The sequence below is a fragment of the Brachyhypopomus gauderio genome, chromosome 11 (genome assembly GCF_052324685.1).
Source record: "Brachyhypopomus gauderio isolate BG-103 chromosome 11, BGAUD_0.2, whole genome shotgun sequence".
Classification (NCBI taxonomy): Eukaryota; Metazoa; Chordata; class Actinopteri; order Gymnotiformes; family Hypopomidae; genus Brachyhypopomus; species Brachyhypopomus gauderio.
The window spans coordinates 210,589-233,154 of NC_135221.1; the positions used below are offsets into that span (position 1 = coordinate 210,589).

General features: G+C 49.2%; 1 protein-coding gene across 1 annotated transcript; it reads right to left on the reverse strand.

The window, feature by feature from the left end:
- Positions 1 to 242: 242 nt before the first annotated feature.
- Positions 243 to 21,769, reverse strand: apln (apelin). The gene is made up of 3 exons (XM_077020949.1): positions 21,151 to 21,769; positions 4,563 to 4,735; positions 243 to 441 (listed from the first exon to the last, which is right to left on the reverse strand). The coding sequence occupies exons 1-2, from the start codon at positions 21,212 to 21,214 to the stop codon at positions 4,569 to 4,571; spliced, it is 231 nt and encodes a 76-aa protein (XP_076877064.1). The 5' UTR covers positions 21,215 to 21,769; the 3' UTR covers positions 243 to 441; positions 4,563 to 4,568.
- Between the last annotated feature and the right edge of the window lie 797 nt (positions 21,770 to 22,566).

The following is a 22,566-nucleotide window of genomic DNA, read 5'->3' on the forward strand; positions in this document are numbered from 1 at the left end:
CGCCCCGGACGGGTAGGAGGGGCTTCTGAAGACCTCCGTGTGCTGGGTTCCCCAGGGCTCACACGGCATGCAAAGTGTGGCGGTGAAGGAGGTCTAGAAAGCGAATGAGGGGTAACCACAGGAGGAGAGCACACAAGAAAAATAGAGAGAGAGAAGACGCAGAGAGATGGACAGACAGAGAGAGAGAGAATCTGGTCTTATGGGCTGGAAAAACCCCACCCCCCACCCACCCACCCCTTTCCCCGCCCACAATTCTTCAGAGAGCTGAGAGTGAGTGGCATGTCCTGGTATTTGGTGGACAGAAGAAGAGTTGCTTGAACCAGCAGGTGCTATGGACATCACTCTTCAGGCTGGGCTGACCAAGGCCCTTGTCGCCAGGACCCCAAGGTAAAGGAAGAGCATCGTAGTCAGAACCGAGGGGGAGAGTGTCCTAGCCACCGCCTGCCGGAAAAAGAGAGAAAACACCAGACATGTGAACAAGTCACTAAGTTGCAAGTAACAAGTAAGTCTCAAGTCTTCACAATCAAGTCTCGAGTCAAGTCCCAAGTCAATACAAGCGAGTCTCGAGTCAAGTCCCAAGTCTTAAACTTCAAGTCCTAGTCAATTTCAATATCTAACACAATTGATGCAGTTGATTAGTAGTATATTCAGTTAGTCAGACTAACTAACGTTAGACGTTTGAGTGTTTCGGTTCGCTTGAGTGAGATGTCGTCGCAATTGTCGTCGTCACCTACAGCCCCCCCCTCGAACGAACTTTCGTTCGTTCGTCCGTCCGGGGGGAATTTCAAAATCGTCTTACGGCGAAGTAAGTGTGTGTAGATCACATGACATTAAAAAGTAGTGTATGAATGACAGGCTATCATCCATCTGCACTGACGGTTGTATTTTGATTGACATACATGGTAGCCAATCCGACGTCTAGGGTTTGACAGACGCTACCCCCCCCCCCCCCCCCCCCCCCACCCAAATCTGGTCACCCTAGTTAAAATAAGGATTTCAAGTCTTTTCAAGTCTTAAAGCTCAAGTCCGATTCAAGTCCAAGTCAGTAAAGGTAAGTCTAAGTCAAGTCGCAAGTCTTCAGTGATGTTGTCGAGTCAAGTCACAAGTCATCAGTTTAGTGACTCGAGTCCACACGTCTGGAAAACGCCGCCATAAATTAGTGGTGAGTGTAAATACGTTTTCATTAAGTCATTAGATGTATACAACAGGCAACAAAGCAAGAACTTCAGTGGATTAGTATGTCTTATTTGAAGGGATGAGATCCACAAATGCATTCAACTGCGTCAATAACTGAACACATCTCATGGGGTTCTACCAAGAAGGCCACAGGCATGAACTACTGAAGCCACGGATTATGTAACCAGCTGGCACTAGGGCCACCGTTCTTTTGCAGAACATTACATCAGGGTTATCCCTGCTAAACGCCTGGAGCACACCACCCGTCTGAAACCATGAAGTAATCTCTTCCATTTGTCCTCTTTTTTATCTTCAGTGTCCACGTCTGATTTCTGATAAGGATTTAGACAGACGAAGCTCTTAACCATCTTTCTTCAAAAACAACGGCATCGTCAGACCGATAAGAGCTGTTCCTGGCATTTTTTTGATATACCTAAGCATTTTTTTGTCCTTGCGTAACCAGAGAAGAGATTCTAATCTGTGTTGTTTGTTTGTGAATCGTCACTGAATCGTATCTGTTTGCTTCTGTGATTTCACCTCCGTATTCTTGTTTTCCTTGTCCAACTAAACCAAGCACACAAAACTATGTACAGTTTCCAAGAAGAAAGTGTCATGAAGCTGCAATTTAATCTGTGTTGTTTAGTTTGGGTTTTTTTCTTTCTTTGTAGCACAACAAGCAGCCCCGATCTGCCCTCGTTCGGTGGTTGTCACATAGCCTTCAGAAAACAGGTCTATCCTACAGCTATCCCTTTGCAAAAAGAAGTTTATTCAAGCGTACTATGAGTATACTTTTTTTTGTAACTAGAAATGTTGCAATTTAGTCCGAAAAAGTATTAAATTGGTATACTTTCTATACCAATTAAATTGGTATACTTTCAAGTATATGGTCTGTATATATATATATATATATATATATATATATATATATATATATATATATATATATATATATATATATATATATATATATATATACTTGCTATACTTATACTGAAGTATACTTAATAAAATTAACTTTAAGTATACTACCTTTTTGCTAAGGGGTCTCACATAGCCTTCAGAAAACAGGTCTATCCTACCTGTCTCACACGACCGAGGTGTTGTCTGGGTCTCCTGAATGATGACTGCCCGTCTGACTGACTGACTGGTTTAGTGTTCAGGAATCCTGATGTCACCTGAGGTTGTGATTTCAGCCCCTTGATTTCTGACCCCATGCAGAAAACAAGGCCAGTGAAGTTCATGATGACTTGTGTGGGGGTGGATGTGTGGGTGGGGGTGTGTGGGCGTTGGTGGGGGTGTGGGTGGGTGTCTTTTAAGTTAAAGTGCTCCAGTGTGGCCCTGTTCGGCCCTCACAGAGCGTTAAATCTCCTGGTCAGACAGCTCTCACTTCCCAGCTGATGAAGTGTGTGGCCGTGTTTCTCAGCTCTGCACATTACCCAGATGCAGGTCAGAGCTCCTGCTGGAACACGTGCTGATTTACTGCGCATTTGATATTTTCTCTTCCCTGGGGAAATGCATGGAGCAAATTATTAGTCATCCAGCATCATGATATTTTATTGGGAGAGTGACAAACTGCAAATGGGTTTCGTTAGCGTAGCATGTGAACTCAAGTGAACGCTGAATGTTTTGCTCTGCGATTTTGGTCACCGCTCTATATCCACACCCTGGCTATGCTGAGACGGCTAACTCAGACAGCCGCGAGCTGGGACGGCCTCTGAATGTGGTGAACTGTGAACCCTGAGAAGGCTTGTGGGGAGGCAGAGAGGTGGGAGACAGGAAGAGAACCCTTCATCTTGTTCTAGGGGTTGAAGTGCTGTTTGTGGAGCCCACATTGAGAGTCACTGAGCCGTTCCCGTTAACAGAGCCGCTGTGGGTCCCCCTGTTGTGCCGTCAGTATTCTGAGCTCAAAACAAGTAGTGACTCCCCAGCACAGCCAAAGAATGTCTCACTTTTATTGGCCGAGCCAGGCATTGAGCTCCCTGGACCACGGCGCCGTTCCATGTGCGGACGGCCACGCGGGGACACGGGACATTGTCCTCACCTCCGTGTGACTGGAGCGTTATCCCTCCATCACAGGAGAGAGAGAGAAGAGAAACGAAGAGAAACGGAGGTGCAGCAGATTCTCACACAAAACCAGAGCAAAACAAAGACCATCTTCAATTCGCCATAGATGGTAAAACATGGAGGAACATGGAGGAGTGATCCACATGTCTCCGCACTCATCACTCCATCTGTTCTTCACCTCCTCTAGGAGTGATTAAGTAGGTGATAAAGGGGCTCGTTAGACTCATCTGTGTTAGACTCGTTAGACTCGTTTGTGCCTGCCTGGTAGTTTGTGGCAGGAATCTCTATAAAGCGTTGTGGTCATGGCACCTCAGATCCAGTATTACACCCTGCTAAGCTCGATTACGTGTGTGTGTGTGTGTGTGTGTGTGTGTGTGTGTGTGTGTGTGTGTGTGTGTGTGATGTGAATGAGCTCTGAGCTCATAAGCCATCTTTCTACTTAAAGTAATTCTGAACCCTCCTTCACACTCAAACTAAAAAATGTCCACGTGTCCATGTCCCCGTGTCCATGTCCACGTGTCCATGTCCTGTGTTGTGGGACGCATGGCAGGTTTGTGCAGTAAAATGCCATTCGGTGGAATTCCCACAGATATCACTTCAATAACAAACGGAAGGACAGCAGATTCCCAGCCTTGAAAATGAAACTACAGTCCGTCAAAGCCAAGACAGTCTGATAGCAAACCCAGACATCATATTAAACGCAAGAACACGCAGAAGGGAAACAGACCTGCTGTAAATGCTGGTTTTGGTAAGTGGACTTAATTGGCATTTTCAGAATGAAAGCAAACACTGAAGTGGGTTACATTGTCTTTCCTCAGGAACATGTTTGAGCTGCACTACATTGACTTATTGGTTTATTGCTTTTTGGCTTGGAGGAAGTGCAGAGCTACTGGAAATACATGAACCTCAAAACATCAGCAGTCTGGGGTCCAGTCGTCCAATCAGGATGCTGTTTCTCTTTTTTCTGAGAGTCAGGTCCAGTTTCACTCTTCTCGTGTTACACACGCTCTCCCAAACCACCCCCATGAGCAGCAGTGGTAGATGGAGAGGGAGAGAGGTGGAGTAAACCTCTCCATTTAGAAATGACACTCAAAATAAGGATGGGTCTTTTCATCGAAGAGCAGAGAGTGAAAACTGTTGGGACTTTTCTATGACTTTAACAATCCAAACACAGAACCAACCAAGCTGGTATTCTTCCCTTTACCAACAGCAATTCTACAGTCATGGAATTCACACGATGTGCTTTTGTACATCAGAAGTATTCTCAGTTCTCACATCAGTAGCAGAGACATGCACTGTGGGAAATGTAGTGTTGGCCTCACCTTGCTCTAAAATGGCATGGGGCCCTTGTGGGACAGACGGGGTCGTGGGCGTCTCCTCCTCCAGCCGGGGGGCCTCTGGTTCCGCCCAGCCCGGGCGGGGTTCGATCGCGCTGGGGTCCTCATGCTGGCCACCTCCTCCACCTCCTTGCTGTGGTCCGTGGAGGCCACCGGACCTACGAGCACAGATCGAGCACAGAGGTTGGAACAGGCTCACACACTCGGGACACGTGCGTTTTAGCAATCAGCCACGATTCCTTCATTTACTTCACCGGTTTTGTGGCCTCACTGTTAAGATTCCCTACAGGTACCAGGACCTAGCCTGGTGCTCTCGGCGGGCTGTGGGACTGTCACGTGCACTCGGGCCAGCAGATGGATTTCTGTTATGTGCTTCAATATTTCACTGCAGTGAAACGCAGCAGAGCGAGCAGGAAGCGTATATTACACTGGAGTCTTCACTCCTAATCAATCACATAACTACAGGCCCTTGTCCTGCTCAATATCAAGATTATTATTTTCTACCACAGCCAACTACCCTCAGGGAACCTACAACATCTGCAAATTTTGACTAAACACCCACACATAGCACCACATGCTTTACTCCGAAAACAATGGGGAACAGATTTGTGTGTGTGTGTGTGTGTGTGTGTGCACACAAATGCACATGCAGCCCCTTGAGTTACCCAGATGTTTGAAGTCATCTCCCAATAAGGGCTGTTTAGATCTTGTAAGCCTGCTTTCTACTCAAGTGTGATCTTGATTGGGATCTCACTGACCTTTCACCCCTGACGAAAATCAAAGTTGTCCTCCAGGCTGTGGAAGCATGTATTGTCAACTGTTTTCTGATATCTGATGGGACCGATCTCTGATCTCATTCAACCACTGTTCTCCAAAGGTTCCTCTTGATTGCACTACACAGTCACGTTTGAGAATGTTACCAACATCCAAAATTAATGAAACATGGCTAAGCAGATGTATTGCAACTCTGCGCCATCTAAATGAACTGAACCAGATGAGATGCTGCTAAAACCTTGCTCAGTAAAGAATCAATCATCTTTCTCACTGCAGATTCAGGGAACATCTAGACCACTCCTCTCAAATAAATCCTTCTACGCCAGACTTTATGCTGTCCCTTGAGGAGCTCCCTCATTTTCTCACATGGTTTATAAATTCTTCTTCAGGCTGCCCCCCCCCTCACTTTAACCTTCTCATCTGTCTTCGCCTGAACCTCCAAACTCCTCGGCATCTTACAGGAAGGACTCAACAATTGACCTACTCTTAAAGTAAACACAGAGCCCGGTAAGCTTTTCTTGTCAAGAACCTGAATGGCATCACTCACACAGGATCAACACATTCCAGGACTCTCTGGGTCCCTGGGGACGGGACACAACCTTTATTAAGAATCTGGACTAATACACCATGAGGCATAACACAGTGTTCAAGGCAGCACCTAAATATATGGCTATATTGCTATATGGCTATATATATATATATATATATATATATATATATATATATATATATATATATATATATATATATATATATATATATGAATGAGAGGGAGGGGAGGGGAGAGAGAGTTAAGCCCTTAAACATAATGGTATGGTGGCCTGAATCACAGGCTTTTGTTGGGTTGGAAGCTGACACTCCAGCTAATTAATAACCTGAGCTAATGTCAGCACTGTGGGCTTCTGTTAAGTGCTCTCACATTTTCTGCCTCTTGTCAGCGATAACAAGGGCTGGCCGGTCCAGAGCAGGACGCAGACACACAGGACGCAGACATACATTTACATTTATGGCATTTGGCAGACGCCCTTATCCAGAGCGACTTACATTTTTATCTCATTTTTTATACAAGTGAGCAATTGAGGGTTAAGGGCCTTGCTCAGGGGCACCTCAGTCATGGCCTGGGGATCGAACCCACGACCCTCCGGTCACAAGACCAGTTCCCTAACCACCAGGCCATGACTGCCCTCATACAGGACGCAGACATACAGGACGCAGACGTACAGGACACAGACATACAGGACGCAGACACACAGGACGCAGACACACAGGGCGCAGACACACAGGACGCAGACACACAGGATGCAGACACACAGGACGCAGACACACAGGACGCAGACACACAGGACTTGAAGGCTTGTATGTCTTTGTACATACAAATGTACCAATTACACATTTTTTTTCCTGTGGCTCTGAATGAAAAAGACTTGGTGCTGTTAAAACGTGTCACACCACAGGACCACTGGATCACAGGACCACTGGATCACAGGACCACTGGACCACTGGACCACTGGACTACAGGACCATAGGACCACTGGACCACTGGACTACAGGATCACTGGACCACTGGAACACTGGACTACAGGATCACTGGACCACTGGATCACTGGACCACTGGACTACAGGACCATAGGACCGCTGGACCACTGGACTACAGGACCACTGGATCACTGGACCACTGGATCACTGGACTACAGGACCATAGGACTACTGGATCACTGGATCACTGGATCACTGGACCACAGGACCATAGGACCACTGGAATACAGGATCACTGGACCACAGGACTTACGCACTAAGAAGCACGAGGAATACCGCAGGTTTGATGGGCTTTAATTATTCTTGGTCAGAATTTTTCAAATTCCTGACAAGGTCCTATTTTCAAGCCAACTGTTTGTATATAATCCCATGTGAATAGGAGTCACAGGTCTCCTTTGCCTATTGCCCCATGACACGGGAGAGAAGGGGAGAGGAACAATAACTGAATGAATGTGAGACGTTTACACATTCTGTCTGCAGCCGGGTCATTTGGTCCTGTGTGTGAGTGGCGCGGGATGGGGGTGACTACATGTAAAACGCTCCATGTCTGATCATTAATGCTGACACATCTTCCCCCTCCGAAGCGGCAGTGGAACAACCCAGGGACCTTTAGTCACACGGCGCCTGTCAGCGCAGCTGTCATTCAAGCCTGCGTATCCTGGCAACACGACAGCAGTAGCGGTGCTGGACCGGCTGGGCGGGGCAGCGCTCCGGTTCTGATCCAGCACCTCACAGCCAGGAGGTCGAGATCGCACCTGGACGGGTCGAGCCGAACACGGCACATCCCCGTCACGCTTCCCCTCCGGCTCCGTCTGTCATAACCCTGATCCGTAATGAGACGACGGAGATGTTCCCTGCCATCACCAGCTGCCAGCCAGCGTTCAGCTCCTGGGGGTGTGTGGGGACCGCACATATGAGCCTGGTCCCCGAGGAGCGTAATGAAAGCCTCTAAAAATAAAATCTCTGCCAGCTATACAAACAGCGTTTATGAATTAACTCTTAACGCCTGCAGGAAACTTGCTTAGACGGATGCACTAAATGTTGAGAGGCTTATTTTAAGCACACAGAATCACTGCCATTGACTACAGCATTTGGCTCGCTCTCAAACCACATGGCCTCTCACTGAGCTCTGGGGACGTTACTGCATCTCCTGCTCCGTTATGAATGCAGTGACCTGACCAATGAGTGCAGACAGGACTGATAGATGGTGCAGACTGATCATTTCTTAACCCACTGCTCACACACAAAATCCCGGGAGCAAGAAAAAAACCATTTCTTCTTATTATTGCTCTGTAAATGCTTTTGCGTAAAACGCTACTTTTCCCAGTTAAACCAGTTAAACCAGTACCCTCCAGATGGTGTGACTAATGGGAGATGATTTGGTTTAATCCAGGATGCTAACTTCCTTGGAATTAGGACGTTCTTAAAACGTATCTCGGAAGACACCACAAACTACGGCCTTGTGTATTTTTTCCCAAAAAATCTGCTTTGCTTCTATGGTTTATAATCCGCCTGATTATAGTTTGAAATGAAGTCTGATAAGAGCCAGCAGCATCTTCTCATCAGCTCCACTAAAGACGGTAGCGCCTCAGCTCCGAGCTCACCGCCTCGTGCCCTCCGTAGCTCTTGATGAATAGCTGGAAGTGGATCTCTCAGATCTCCAGAATACTAGCTTTCCCACGCAGCTGTGCTCAGTCCTGCTGGACATGCCAAGGCTCATAGCATTTCTCCCAAATCCCAGATCTGTCCCCCATACGCAACACTCCAGGAAGGTGATCTGTCTGAGAGGGAGCAGAGCTGTGAGCAGCCCGCTGGGATAGATGTGTGATTCACTGAATCCCTGCGATTCCTAAACAGCTACAAAATACTGCACATCACTGAAACACCACTGAAAGACTCTGAGAAATGACGGACACGCGATGACTGTCAGGGCCACAACGCTCACTGTTTGTGGAGAGAGCAAAGATGAAAAGGCCAGATGGGTTTAATCTGTTAGCCACCACACCAGGAAGTGAGAGATTAGATCTACTTAAGTGCAAAGCAGAACCAGGTGAGCACAGAGCAGCATTTCTGTGCACGAGATGCATCACGTGTTTTTCCTGCAGTTCGACCCGGATTCTCGGCCCGTCTCCGCCACCTGAAGGGAAAAGGGAATCGATGTGCTATGTAATTGGATTGTCTGTGTTTGAGCGCTGAAATCGACTCGCTTGGTGTCTTTATGAAAGCGGCTACAGGGTTATCGATTAATTGTCCATCACTGCTGTGCATTGTGTAGGTTTTACTGTTTTTATTTGTTCTGTTCTTTCTTTCTAAAGCTTCATTAACTTAATTAAAATAATTAGTCCACCAGAGTATTTACAAGAGGCCAGACTCGTTAGTGACCAGTCAAATGAACACAATGCATATAGAAATTAATGAGAAAATGTGGTTATATATATAAAATACACATAAATATTGTCTACGACTGCTAGGGCCTGTTTCACAGATCCAGTCTTCAGTTGTGATTCTCCACTGGTACTGTAATATAGTCCACGGCTATGAGTCACGCACGTCTGGGGAAAACCGCCTAAATTAACACAGTAACGAGGAGCTGCGTTAAAAGCCAATGGAAAACATGAGACTCATTATCATTGGACAACCACACAGATTATTTAAATAAGTCACCAATCATTACTATTCTGGAGGATCTGCCAGAATCTTCCATCTCGTGCCATTAATGAGGTGACCTTTAAAAAGACATTGGGCTACGATTGAGAAGCATCATGGCAGATGATTTCAGCTAACCAGCCTGGAACAACGATGTTTATGGCAGGAAGGGAGGGAACAGGTTGCTAGTACCCGTAAACTCTCACTCCACGTCATTAGTCCCCCACTATAGCAGCTTCTGCAGGGGGATCTCAGGGCCCGATGACCCAGTCCAGTACCGGTCCCCACGGTCACTGAAGTCAGTAATCCAGTGTGGATGTGTGTCTACAATCAGAAACTGACGTGTGGTCAGATTTTCTGGTCATATGCTGTGAGTTTGCTGCGCGTGTGTTATTTATGACTCCACCAGGTGAGGAGTGTTTGTGTTTCAGAGGGTGTGTGTGTGTGCGCAGGTGTGTAAGAGAGCTAGCTCAGGTGTGTGGAGCCCCATGGGTGTGTAACCATGGCTGGCGGAGAGTGTGACGTCAGATGTGTGATACCCAGGACCTCTGAGGACCTTCATTCATTAAAATGAGAGAGAAACATCCACAGTGTCTGCTGCAGGACTTCTGCAGGTCCTGCACCTGTAGTCCACACGCAGTCCTCCACACACAGTACTCCACACACTATACTACACATGCAGTCCTCCACACACAGTACTCCACACACTATACTACACACACAGTACTCCACACACTATACTACACACGCAGTCCTCCACACACAGTACTCCACACACTATGCTACACACGCAGTCCTCCACACACAGTACTCCACACACTATACTACACACGCAGTCCTTCACACACAGTACTCCACACACTATACTACACACGCAGTCCTCCACACACAGTACTCCACACACTATACTACACACACTATACTACACACACAGTCCTCCACACACAGTACTCCACACACTATACTACACACGCAGTCCTCCACACACTATACTACACACACAGTCCTCCACACACAGTACTCCACACACTATACTACACACACAGTCCTCCACACACTATACTACACACACAGTCCTCCACACACAGTCCTCCACACACTATACTACACACACTATACTACACACACAGTCCTCCACACACAGTCAGTGGGGAACCGTCAGGGCCCTCTACGCCCTCTCAGAGGGCCTAAAATATTCTTAAAACATAAATATATATAATATAATTTATCCAATTTTTTTTATCTACTTACAGTTTGACAATCGACATCTAAACAATTACAAAAATATAAGCAAATAAATTATTCAACCGTGTCTATTCAATCTGTGTTGGAAGGTGAGGGGTTAAGTGGACGCCTGTGAGCCTGTGTCTCCCCCTATCAGGACTGTGATGCCCGCTGTTCGTTTACAGAGGGCCTGGCAGTTATAATTCAGCGCAATACCAGTTTCAAATGACAGTAAAATTGACCAATCATATCTTCCCTCTTAGTGGGCGGGCTTAACTGTATGATAATTTCCGCCCGCTGTGGCGATGCTAGCTGTCGTTAGCGTACCACCGCTAGCTAGTTTCAATTCATTCCTTTGATGCCCTCGTGCGCGTTGTTTACATATTCCGCTCCCGAGGAACACGGAGCTGTGAACCTTATTTTGTTGGTTCTAGTACAGATATTATTGTTTATTGCGTTTCTAAAGCTGTACTGTCGTCTCAATTTTTATTTTTTTATTATTATTATTTTCTTTATTGCAATTAATTAGGAGAGGAATTTATTTTCGCGGCAGGGGGTGGGGGGGGGGGGGGGGGGGGGGGTGGAGCGGCCCAGGTTTAATGGTCACGGTTCGCTACTGCACACAGTACTCCACACACAGTACTCCACACACAGTACTACACACACAGTGCTACACACACAGTACTACACACACAGTACTCCACACACAGTCCTCCACACACAGTACTACACACACAGTACTACACACACAGTCCTCCACACACAGTACTACACACACAGTGCTACACACACAGTACTACACACACAGCTCTGCCAAGCTGATCTGATGCCTGCCAACCCTGTGCTTAGTCATAGTTGATTATGGTCATTGTACTCTAAATGGGACATGCAAATTAAGTCAAAGCGTTCGTATGAAGTGCGCGCTCAGACACAGCGTAAGCCCTGGTTACAGTGTCCCTGGTTACACTGTCCCTGGTTACAGTGTGCCCTGGTTACAGCGTGCCTGGTTACAGTGTGATTGTTTCCGTGGAGTTTCGGGCCCACAGGGGCTGTTTGATATGCAGCATTGTGTGGTTGTGATAGTGGTGGCACAGAAGTGAAGGCCAGCTTTGTACTGGGAGAAGAGTGGGGAGTACTGGGAGTACTGGGAAAAGAGTGAGGAGTACTGGGAATACTGGGAGACCTGTCTCCGGACGCGGATCACTGCGGATGAAAGAGCTGTGTGAAAAAAGGCAGACGAAGAAGAAAGACCCGTGTAAGAAAGACACCACCGCTCTGATCTCTGGTCTCGGCGGGAACATTCAGATGGAACACAGCTTTGCCACCAAACTACACATGACCCAAATTATGGCGCCGTTTATACGCCAAGGTGAGAAGTGGCCCAGTTCTGTGTGAACAGAAAAGCTGCAGGTTCAAAGTGCTGAGACACCTGCCATCTAGAATACTAATGAAGCTCAGAGAGACAGAGAGAGGGATACAGACGGAGAGGGAGACGGAGAGGGAGACGGAGAGGGAGACAGACAGACAGAGGGAGAGACAGACATAGAGGGAGACAGACAGTGAGCGAGACAGACGGAGAGGGAGACAGAGAGGGAGACAGACAGAGAGGGAGACAGATAGAGAGGGAAACAGACAGACAGACAGAGAGGGAGACAGACAGACAGAGAGGGAGACAGACAGAGAGGGAGAGACAGACAGAGAGGGAGACTGAGATGCTCTGGAGTATCAGGGGTGAATTAGTGGGTAGAGGTTACCACAGGTCACATCTTTTGAAATCACAGAGCCGATCACGCAAAGCATCTTAAGTGAGAATTTCTCTCAAATTGGCTCCTTGGCCATGTGATATAGTGCCTCAAAGAAGATTTGCCCCCAGAGGGTTAGGTGGGAGGGGCAGGTGGGGGGCAGTTCAGTTCTGAGTCCTGGATATGGAGTCAGCAGTAGCTCAGACTGAAGCTCGGCATGCTGGTATTGGCTGAGTAATTGTGGGGGAGGGACATAGTCTGGCCCCGCCTCCAGTATTCAGCAGCAGAGCTGAGGCCAGGCTGAGCTCTTCCAGTAGACTGCTTCTGAGGGCGGGCCAAATGGGGGCGTGCTGAACGAGGGTGTGTCTCCCTCCGAGGGCGTGCTGAACGAGGGTGTGTTTCCGTCCGAGGGCGTGCTGAACGAGGGTGTGTCTCCATCCGAGGGCGTGCTGAACGAGGGTGTGTCTCCCTCCGAGGGCGTGCTGAACGAGGGTGTGTTTCCGTCCGAGGGCGTGCTGAACGAGGGTGTGTCTCCCTCCGAGGGCGTGCTTAACGGGGGTGTGTCTCCCTCCGAGGGCGTGCTGAACGGGGGTGTGTCTCCCTCCGAGGGCGTGCTGAACCAGGGTGTGTTTCCGCCCGAGGGCGTGCTGAACGGGGGTGTGTCTCCCTCCGAGGGCGTGCTGAACGAGGGTGTGTCTCCCTCCGAGGGCGTGCTGAACCAGGGTGTGTCTCTCTCCGAGGGCGTGCTGAACCAGGGCAAACTGCTGCAGAAGTCAGTGTGTCTCAGAGAGGTTGGGGCTCACACGTGTGTGCCTACCGAGTTCTGCCCAACAGGCCCTGCTGAACACACAAGCTTTGATCCCTCAATATTCCTTTTCAAAATAAATCATCTCTCTCCACCAGCGCATGATATTTATAACAAAGTGAATAAACCGTGCCTGACCACCATTATGCCGATGTAACTGGTTTGGTGCATAATCAGTTGTGAAACACTAGTTTTGTCATAATAACTGGATAAATGTGGAGGTGTGCTGGGATGTTTCTAGTTCCCAAATATTTAACCCCAATTCTCACAGTGTTTTTCCGGGTCAGTGGTATCCTTCACGGTCTGTTTGCCTGTGTAGCTGTGTTAAACAGTGTGTGTAACTGAATGTGTGTACTAAAGAATGTGTGTGTTAAAGAATGTGTGTAACTGAAGCACATGAACACAGCACTGCTAGACCAGGAGTAAACAGCATGCTTGAACTAAACAGATGTTCATAAGTTGGTCTTGTACTGAGACACTTTCCCCTCTGTTAGGACAGCACGCTTGCCTCATGGGACTAGCAGGAACAGCTGGGACGGTTCATGTATGCAAACATAACGCTATTCCAAACTTTAGGGTTATTCCGGGTTTATTGCAATTTGAATCACTTTCTACCACATTTGAACTTACATGTCTATGGCCACAGACTAAATCTATGCACACACAAAGATGAAGATTATTATTAAATGTGAAAATGATGTAGACAGAAATGACAGAGCATGGAGCCTCCAGTGAAGACAATGATGTGATTTTGTGAAGTGAAACACTCAGATACCACACACCTACCCTGCATACTACACACCTACCCTGCATACTACACACCTACCCTGTATACCACACACCTACCCTGCATACTACACACCTACCCTGTATACCACACACCTACCCTGCATACTACACACCTACCCTGTATACCACACACATACCCTGCATACTACACACCTACCCTGCATACTACACACCTACCCTGCATACTACACACCTACCCTGCATACTACACACCTACCCTGCATACTACACAGATACCCTGAATACTACACACATACCCTGTATACCACACACATACCCTGCATACTACACACCTACCCTGCATACTACACACCTACCCTGCATACTACACACATACCCTGTATACCACACACATACCCTGTATACTACACACATACCCTGTATACTACACACCTACCCTGTATACCACAAACCTACCCTGCATACTACACACCTACCCTGTATACTACACACCTACCCTGTATACCACACACCTACCCTGCATACTACACACCTACCCTGCATACTACACACATACCCTGTATACTACACACCTACCCTGTATACCACACACCTACCCTGCATACTACACACCTACCCTGTATACCACACACCTACCCTGCATACTACACACCTACCCTGCATACTACACACCTATCCTGTATACCACACACTTACCCTGCATACTACACACCTACCCTGCATACTACACACCTACCCTGCATACTACACACATACCCTGTATACTACACACATACCCTGTATACCACACACATACCCTGTATACCACACACATACCCTGTATACTACACACCTACCCTGTATACCACACACCTACCCTGCATACTACACACCTACCCTGTATACTACACACCTACCCTGTATACCACACACCTACCCTGCATACTACACACCTACCCTGCATACTACACACATACCCTGTATACTACACACATACCCTGTATACCACACACATACCCTGCATACTACACACATACCCTGTATACTACACACCTACCCTGTATACCACACACCTACCCTGCATACTACACACCTACCCTGCATACTACACACCTACCCTGTATACTACACACCTACCCTGTATACCACACACATACCTTGCATACTACACACATACCCTGCATACTAAACTCCTACCCTGTATACCACACACATACCCTGCATACTAAACTCCTACTCTGTATACCACACACATACCCTGCATACTACACACATACCCTGTATGCTACACACATAGCCCGTATACTACACACATACCCTGCATACCAAACTCCTACCCTGTATACTACACACATACCATAAATACTACACAACTACCCTGTATACCACATACCTACCCTGTATGCTACACACATACCATAAATACTACACAACTACCCTGTATACCAAACACAGACCATGTATTCTACACACATACCATGTATACCACACACATACCCTGTATACTAAACTCCTACCCTGTATACCACACACATACCATAAATACTACACAACTACCCTGTATACCAAACACATACCATGTATACTTAACAGATACCATGTGTACCACACACATACCATGTGTACCACACACATACATAGTAATCTGGGGTTTCCACACACAGCGAGGCCCACAGGGTACATCAGAACACTTCTAACTCTCCACCACCACCATCTGCTTTCAGCCAGTCGCATGAATATCTCTCAAAGCCAATGGCTCAGAAACACAAGGAAGAACATAGTCTTCAAAGCCTGGACACTGGGCTACACCACACTGGGCTACACCACACTGGACTACACCAGCCTGGGCTACACCACACTGGGCTACACCAGCCTGGGCTCCACCAGCCTGGGCTACACCACACTGGGCTACACCAGCCTGGGCTACACCACACTGGGCTCCACCAGCCTGGGCTACACCACCCTGGGCTACACCACACTGGGCTACACCAGCCTGGGCTACACCACACTGGGCTACACCACCCTGGGCTCCACCAGCCTGGGCTACACCACACTGGGCTACACCAGCCTGGGCTCCACCAGCCTGGGCTACACCACACTGGGCTACAACACACTGGGCTCCACCAGCCTGGGCTACACCACCCTGGGCTACACCACACTGGGCTACACCAGCCTGGGCTACACCACACTGGGCTACACCACCCTGGGCTCCACCACACTGGGCTACACCACACTGGGCTACACCACACTGGGCTCCACCAGCTTGGGCTACACCACCCTGGGCTACACCAGCCTGGGCTACACCACCCTGGGCTACACCACACTGGGCTACACCAGCCTGGGCTACACCACACTGGGCTACACCACCCTGGGCTACACCAGACACAGTAGCATACGGTATGAATACGGTATGAATACGGAATGAATACGGTATGAATACGGTATGCACAATCAGACATACAAACAATGTAGTTTTTATTTCTCCACCCTGAAAGTAATTTAACGATGTGGCCTGCTGCCCATAACAGTGGCCCCGCCCCCTTGCTGCTCATAACAGTGGCCCCGCCCCCTTGCTGCTCATAACAGTGGCCCCGCCTCCCAGTTGTACTATAGGCAGCCGCTGTAAACGTTATGATTAATGTTCAAATCAGGAGCCATAAATCAGACTAACATCCTGCTCCAGTGGCGGGAAGGACACGGGCCTTGGGAATATCTGTCTTTGATGGTGCTGTCGGGCACAGAGAGTGAGAGGCTGACCAGTACTCTGACCAGTAGTGGGGGTGTGGGGGTGCGGGTGTGTAGGTGTGTAAGGGTGTGGGTGTGGGGGTGTGGGGGTATGGGGGTGTGGGTGTATGGGTGTGTGGGGGTGTGTGGGGGTGTGGAGGTGTGGAGGTGGCCTCTCTATGCTCCAGCCCAGCAGGGGGCAGCGCTGGGTATCACAGGCAGAAGCAGCAGGCAGAGAGGGAGAGTGTGTGGGATCTGTTTGCAGTAGCAGCAACTCCTTTAGTTTACCCCACAGACCTGCACCTGCCACTTCACACGAGTCCAGCGGCTGTTTTACTGCCTGTGTGTGTGTGTGTGTGTGTGTGTGTGTGTGTGTGTGTGTGCAAACACACGGGAGCATTCCACTCCATTACCCAGCATGCCCTTCTCCCGTGGATGTCGTGAACTGAAGGTGAACTGATTTATACAAAGAGCTCCGCACGGCGCTACGGTGGCCTGTGGGGAACACGCCGGACCCTTAACCGTGGAGATGACACAGGGCTGCGTTTCTCATAGTTTAACCTCATGTCCTTACATAGTGAGTTATGACACGGCGCGGTAGTTTACCTTATTTTAATGAGGGCAGAAACACAGTCGTGGTTTATTGCCATATTTCTGGATAAGATTTAGATGAGTAGGAGGGTCATATATTTCTGTTTCCCTCCATCCTTGTAGAACGTTTATACATTTACTACACAAGTGAGGACACGCAAGTGGGATGTTACGGGAGGGGGGGCGGGTGTTGTCTTGTTTGTTTTGATTAAATGGGGCATGTCAACAGCGCCAAGAGAGGCTGGCACACCGGGGACTGCAAGTCACAGCACCTAAAAATATCAGAACCTTGAGCTGTGTGAATTTCTTTATCGTTTACATAAAGGTACAGCCATCTGGTTTAGCTACAGTCCACCAAGCAGATGGTGCTACACTGTCACAGAGCCTCAGACCACACATAAGGGACGTCCAGGCTACCCAGTTATGAGTCACTGACCTTGTCCATGCGTGTGTGTGTGTGTGTGTGTGTGAGAGAGAGAGAGAGAGAGAGAGAGAGAGAGAGAGAGAGAAACTGTAACATCAAGTGTATGCACGTGTGGAGGGAAAGAGTTTGGATATCTGCCAAAACTATCTCGGTCCTTCTAATGCTGAACGATTCCCCATAATCCTGTAATAACCTTTGTGTTCATCTTCATGCTGTTTGACCAGCATTATCACGTTATTGCCTGGACATCTGGAAAAGTTTGGCTGTTTGTGTTATTTCTGTGGCCTCTGTGGTCATGACTGGAGGCTCTTCACATTAGTTGAGTGGAATTATGATGGATAGCTTCCTGCATGTGGCTAATGTAGGAGCCGCTAATGTCGTTTCACCGAACACGCCGTCTTCAGCCCTTCTGTCTCGTACGGCCGGCACTGGTGGCCGTCGTAACGAGGCCCGTGTTTGTCCTGCTGGCCGTGCTTGGTTCCTGCTGACGGGGGGGGGGGGGGGGGGGGGGGTGTGTTTTTTTTTTTTGCACACACACGTGCACATTCCACCGTGTTGCTTCCTCTCCTCCATACGTGTTAAAGGATTCGTGTTGCTTCCTCTCCTCCATACGTGTTAAGGGATTTGTGCTTTTGCTCCTGCGATTGAGAGACGACACTTTGATGTCGGGTTCAGGGATGACAGACGCCAACCGCCGGGTTCATTCAGCAGCGTGGCGTGTTTACATACCAGCCGTAAGAAGAGTGAGACGGGAGGGCAGATTGCTCTCAGGATGAATTATGGATGGTGCGGAGATGTTTGGGCCCTTTGTGTGGAGCGCTGGTACAAGGTGAGCTGATCCAGGCGAAGACGAGATGTGAACAAACCGTTCTGCAGGTGTTTGGGAACCGCCAACTGGGCTGCAGCCATGGAAACCGTGGCCATGGTGCCTGTTGCTCCATCACTTCTGCTCCGCTTCCCCACCCGCTTACAGTGTTCTGTCTCCACCCAGATTACCCCATCACACACACACACACACACATCCTCCATGCCTCTCCCTTTATCTCTCGACTGAAATAGCTCACAATTCCCAGCAAACTCTCAGTCAGCTGTGGAGAGTCTTCGTCTGGAGATGAAAGGCTTCACACCCGCTGCCTACACACCGAGGTGCTCGCAAAACGTTTCCCCATGCAGCACGCAGCCCAGATCCCTGCAGCGCCCCCTGCTGCCTCTCTCTCTCGCCCCGCCCACACCTCCAGCCCCACACCTCCATCCCCACACCTCCAGCCCCACACCTCCATCCCCACACCTCCATCCCCACACCTCCATCCCCACACCTCCAGCCCCTCACCTCCATCCCCACACCTCCATCCCCTCACCTCCATCCCCTCACCTCCAGCCCCACACCTCCAGCCCCACACCTCCATCCCCACACCTCCATCCCCACACCTCCATCCCCACCTCCATCCCCACACCTCCAGCCCCTCACCTCCATCCCCACACCTCCATCCCCACACCTCCATCCCCTCACCTCCAGCCCCACACCTCCAGCCCCTCACCTCCATCCCCACACCTCCATCCCCACACCTCCATCCCCACACCTCCATCCCCTCACCTCCAGCCCCACACCTCCATCCCCACACCTCCATCCCCTCACCTCCATCCCCACACCTCCATCCCCACACCTCCAGCCCCACACCTCCATCCCCACACCTCCATCCCCACACCTCCAGCCCCACACCTCCATCCCCACCTCCAGCCCCACACCTCCATCCCCACACCTCCAGCCCCACCTCCATCCCAGCAGCAGTCTCTCCACATACAGCTCTGTGGCTGGGCGCCGTCACGGTGGTGTAGGGTTGGAGTTGTCTATGGCCCAAGGGTCAAACTGCTGCTTTCACTCACACACACACACACACACACACACACACACACACACAGACACACACACACACACACACACACACACACACACTCACACTCTCTGTCGCACATGGTGGGGAAGTGGTAAATGATACTGCCTGTAATGCAGGGTAATTGTTTCCCATTTACTCATAAAGAGACAAACATAGCAGTGTCGTCGTAAAGCGTATGCACACTGAGGAACATGCTCGGTCCAGCATGGAACTGCGAGACTGCATCCACCACACACACACACGCTACACGCTACACGCACACGCCACACGCACACGCGTACACGCTACACGCACACGCTACACGCACACGCTACACGCACACACGCTACACGCACACGCTACACGCACACGCCACACGCCACACGCCCACGCGTACACGCCACACGCACATGCTACACGCACACGCCACACGCACACGCTACACGCACACGCTACACGCACACGCCACACGCACACGCCACACACACACGTGCTCCTCTCCTCACACCCAACACATGCTTCCCAGCAGTGGTTAATTGATTGCCGTCAGCCTTTGGAGAATGCAGGGTGTTTGCAGAAGGTCCAGTGTTGTTGTTTTAACACCAGCCTGTTACCTGCACGGCAGCTGCAGCTTCAGCTGGTCACATGACTCCAGCTTCTAGCCACCACTACGACCTGACAGCCATGTCTGCCAAATTCTGACATTCAGTGATTCTGCTTCTACACATCATCCACACAGCAGGACGTGGGACATTCGTGCAGTATTATGTGGAATTAAATGCTCAGTAATTGATTTTGAGGCTAACCTTTCATTCACTACATTAGTGAGCCTGTATTCACCTGTGACGGCACAACCTGGATTACAGTGAGAGGTCTATTGTTTTCAAAAACAGAATAATCCACCCTGGATGCATTAAGACACATGAATCGATCCTGACAGAGTACTCGTGCTTTCAGAGAACACACACAGGGTCAACAAACCACAACCAGCTACTCATAACAGTGGAAAATCACAACACCGTATAATCATACATCGAGCATTTGTGCAACCCAGCAACACACACACGCACTCTGTTCTCAGAACCATCTTAGCACCACATCAATCAGAGATAAATAATCCTGCCTATGGCCCCCATACTTCAGACGTACGCCGAGTCCCTGTTCTCATCAGCTGAACCACGGCACTGGATCACAGCGGCCCGATACACCACAAACCCAGAACGCCGAGAGCCACAACAATGCCAAGAACACCTCTGCAGTGCAGCAGAGAGAGATATCTGCACCAGGTACCACTCCTCCTTCATACAGCCACGGAGCGCTAGCCCTGCTGGGGCACACATCCACTCCAGCTGCCCATACCCGCGCCCACAGCTAGCAGCAGACAGAGGGAGAGAGAGAGAGAGAGAGAGAGAGAGAGGGAGAGAGAGAGAGAGAGAGAGAGAGAGAGAGAGAAAAGACGAGCATGGAGAGGCTCCAGGCGGCAGCCGCACGCTCCTGTACTCACCAGCATGAGCTCCACACAGCAGAACAAGCAGCAGCAGCAGCAACGTCAGGATCTTCAAATTCATTTCTGCTCTTCCCTCCGTCTCTCCGCTAGTCGCTAGCTGATATACTGTAGTGGTGTATGTGTGTGTGTATGTGTGTGTGTGTGTGTGTGTGTGTGTGTGTGTGTGTGTGTGTGTGTGTGTGTGACTGTGTGTGTGTGTGTCTGTGCGTGTGTGTGAGTGTGAGTGTGTGTGAGAGTGTTGAAGGGAGGAGAGGGAGTGGGTGAGCGAGAGAGAGGGAGAGGGAGAGAGGGAGAGAGGGAGAGATACTGTTTGCTGCTCTGAGTATGTGCGCGTGTGTCTGTGTGTGTGCGGCGTTTGAGTGTGAGAATGGGACTGTGGGTGAGCGTGTCCGCGTGCGCGTGTGTGTGTGTGTGTGTGTGTGTGTGTGTGTGTGTGGATCTCAGCACCACTCTAAAGCTGAGGGCAGGTCTCTGCTGCAACTCTCTCTCCCACAGAGACGTGTGTTTTCTGCCCCTCTTCTTCTCTGGCAGGAACAGCGTGCGTGCAGGTTCAGCCACGAGTGCACAGACCGTCCACTCACTGTCTCCTCGCGTGGGGCGCGTTTGCCTGGGGAGACGCACACTCCTCAGCCTTATGTACCGCCACTCTGGGGGTCAAGGAGAGGGTCCTCCCCCACCCACCGCTCCTAACACTGCCCACCCTGAAACACCCCTCCCACCACACACAGGGAGGGGGCTGTTGTTAGGGTTAGTGAGACACGGACTACTCAGGTTTACAGCTACAACCAAACAAATGATCTTGTTCAAAAGGGTTTGAACAGCTAAGACCTGCTAACCCAGACCAAACCTGCAGCGCACGCTGGACGTTTTCTTCTGCCACTTCTGTATGAACGATATCTTCCCCCGGCATTAACCTCGTCCTACATGACAAGGCGTTTTACTCTGTCCACCGTCTGGGACACAGGAAGTCTCACCCTTGTCCCTGCTGGACATACTGCTCCTGTGTCATTTGGTTCAGTTTCTGAGTCATTTGTTTTGTTTTCTTTACTGATTTTCATTCTTGAACAAAGAGCAGACCAAAGTCATCTAGACGGTAATGATCAGCAATCAGACGCATCGCATGGAGTTCACGTTTATATAGCTCTGCTTCATGTGTGTTATATATTGGGCTGAAACCAATCTATGAATTATGAAAGCTATAAGAATAAACTCAAAATTGTGAAATTTATAGTGAACAATGTTCTGTTTTTTAAGTGCATTAATCTTCTTTAATACATTAATCTTCTGTAATACAAAGTTAAATCATTAAATGGGGAGTTTAATTTGGAGAACTATGAAGGTCTTGTCGTTTGTACAGAAGGTTTATGGAGATGCGGATGACTGACAGCCTTTCACCTCTTTCAAAGATCTTTC

Coding starts and splice junctions, on each gene's coding strand:
- apln (XM_077020949.1), bottom strand. CDS start 21,214: ATGAATTTGAAGATCCTGACGTTGCTGCTGCTGCTGCTTGTTCTGCTG. Junction 4,736..21,150: donor GCTGTGTGGAGCTCATGCTG/GTGAGTACAGGA, acceptor CTGTGCTCGTAG/GTCCGGTGGCCTCCACGGAC.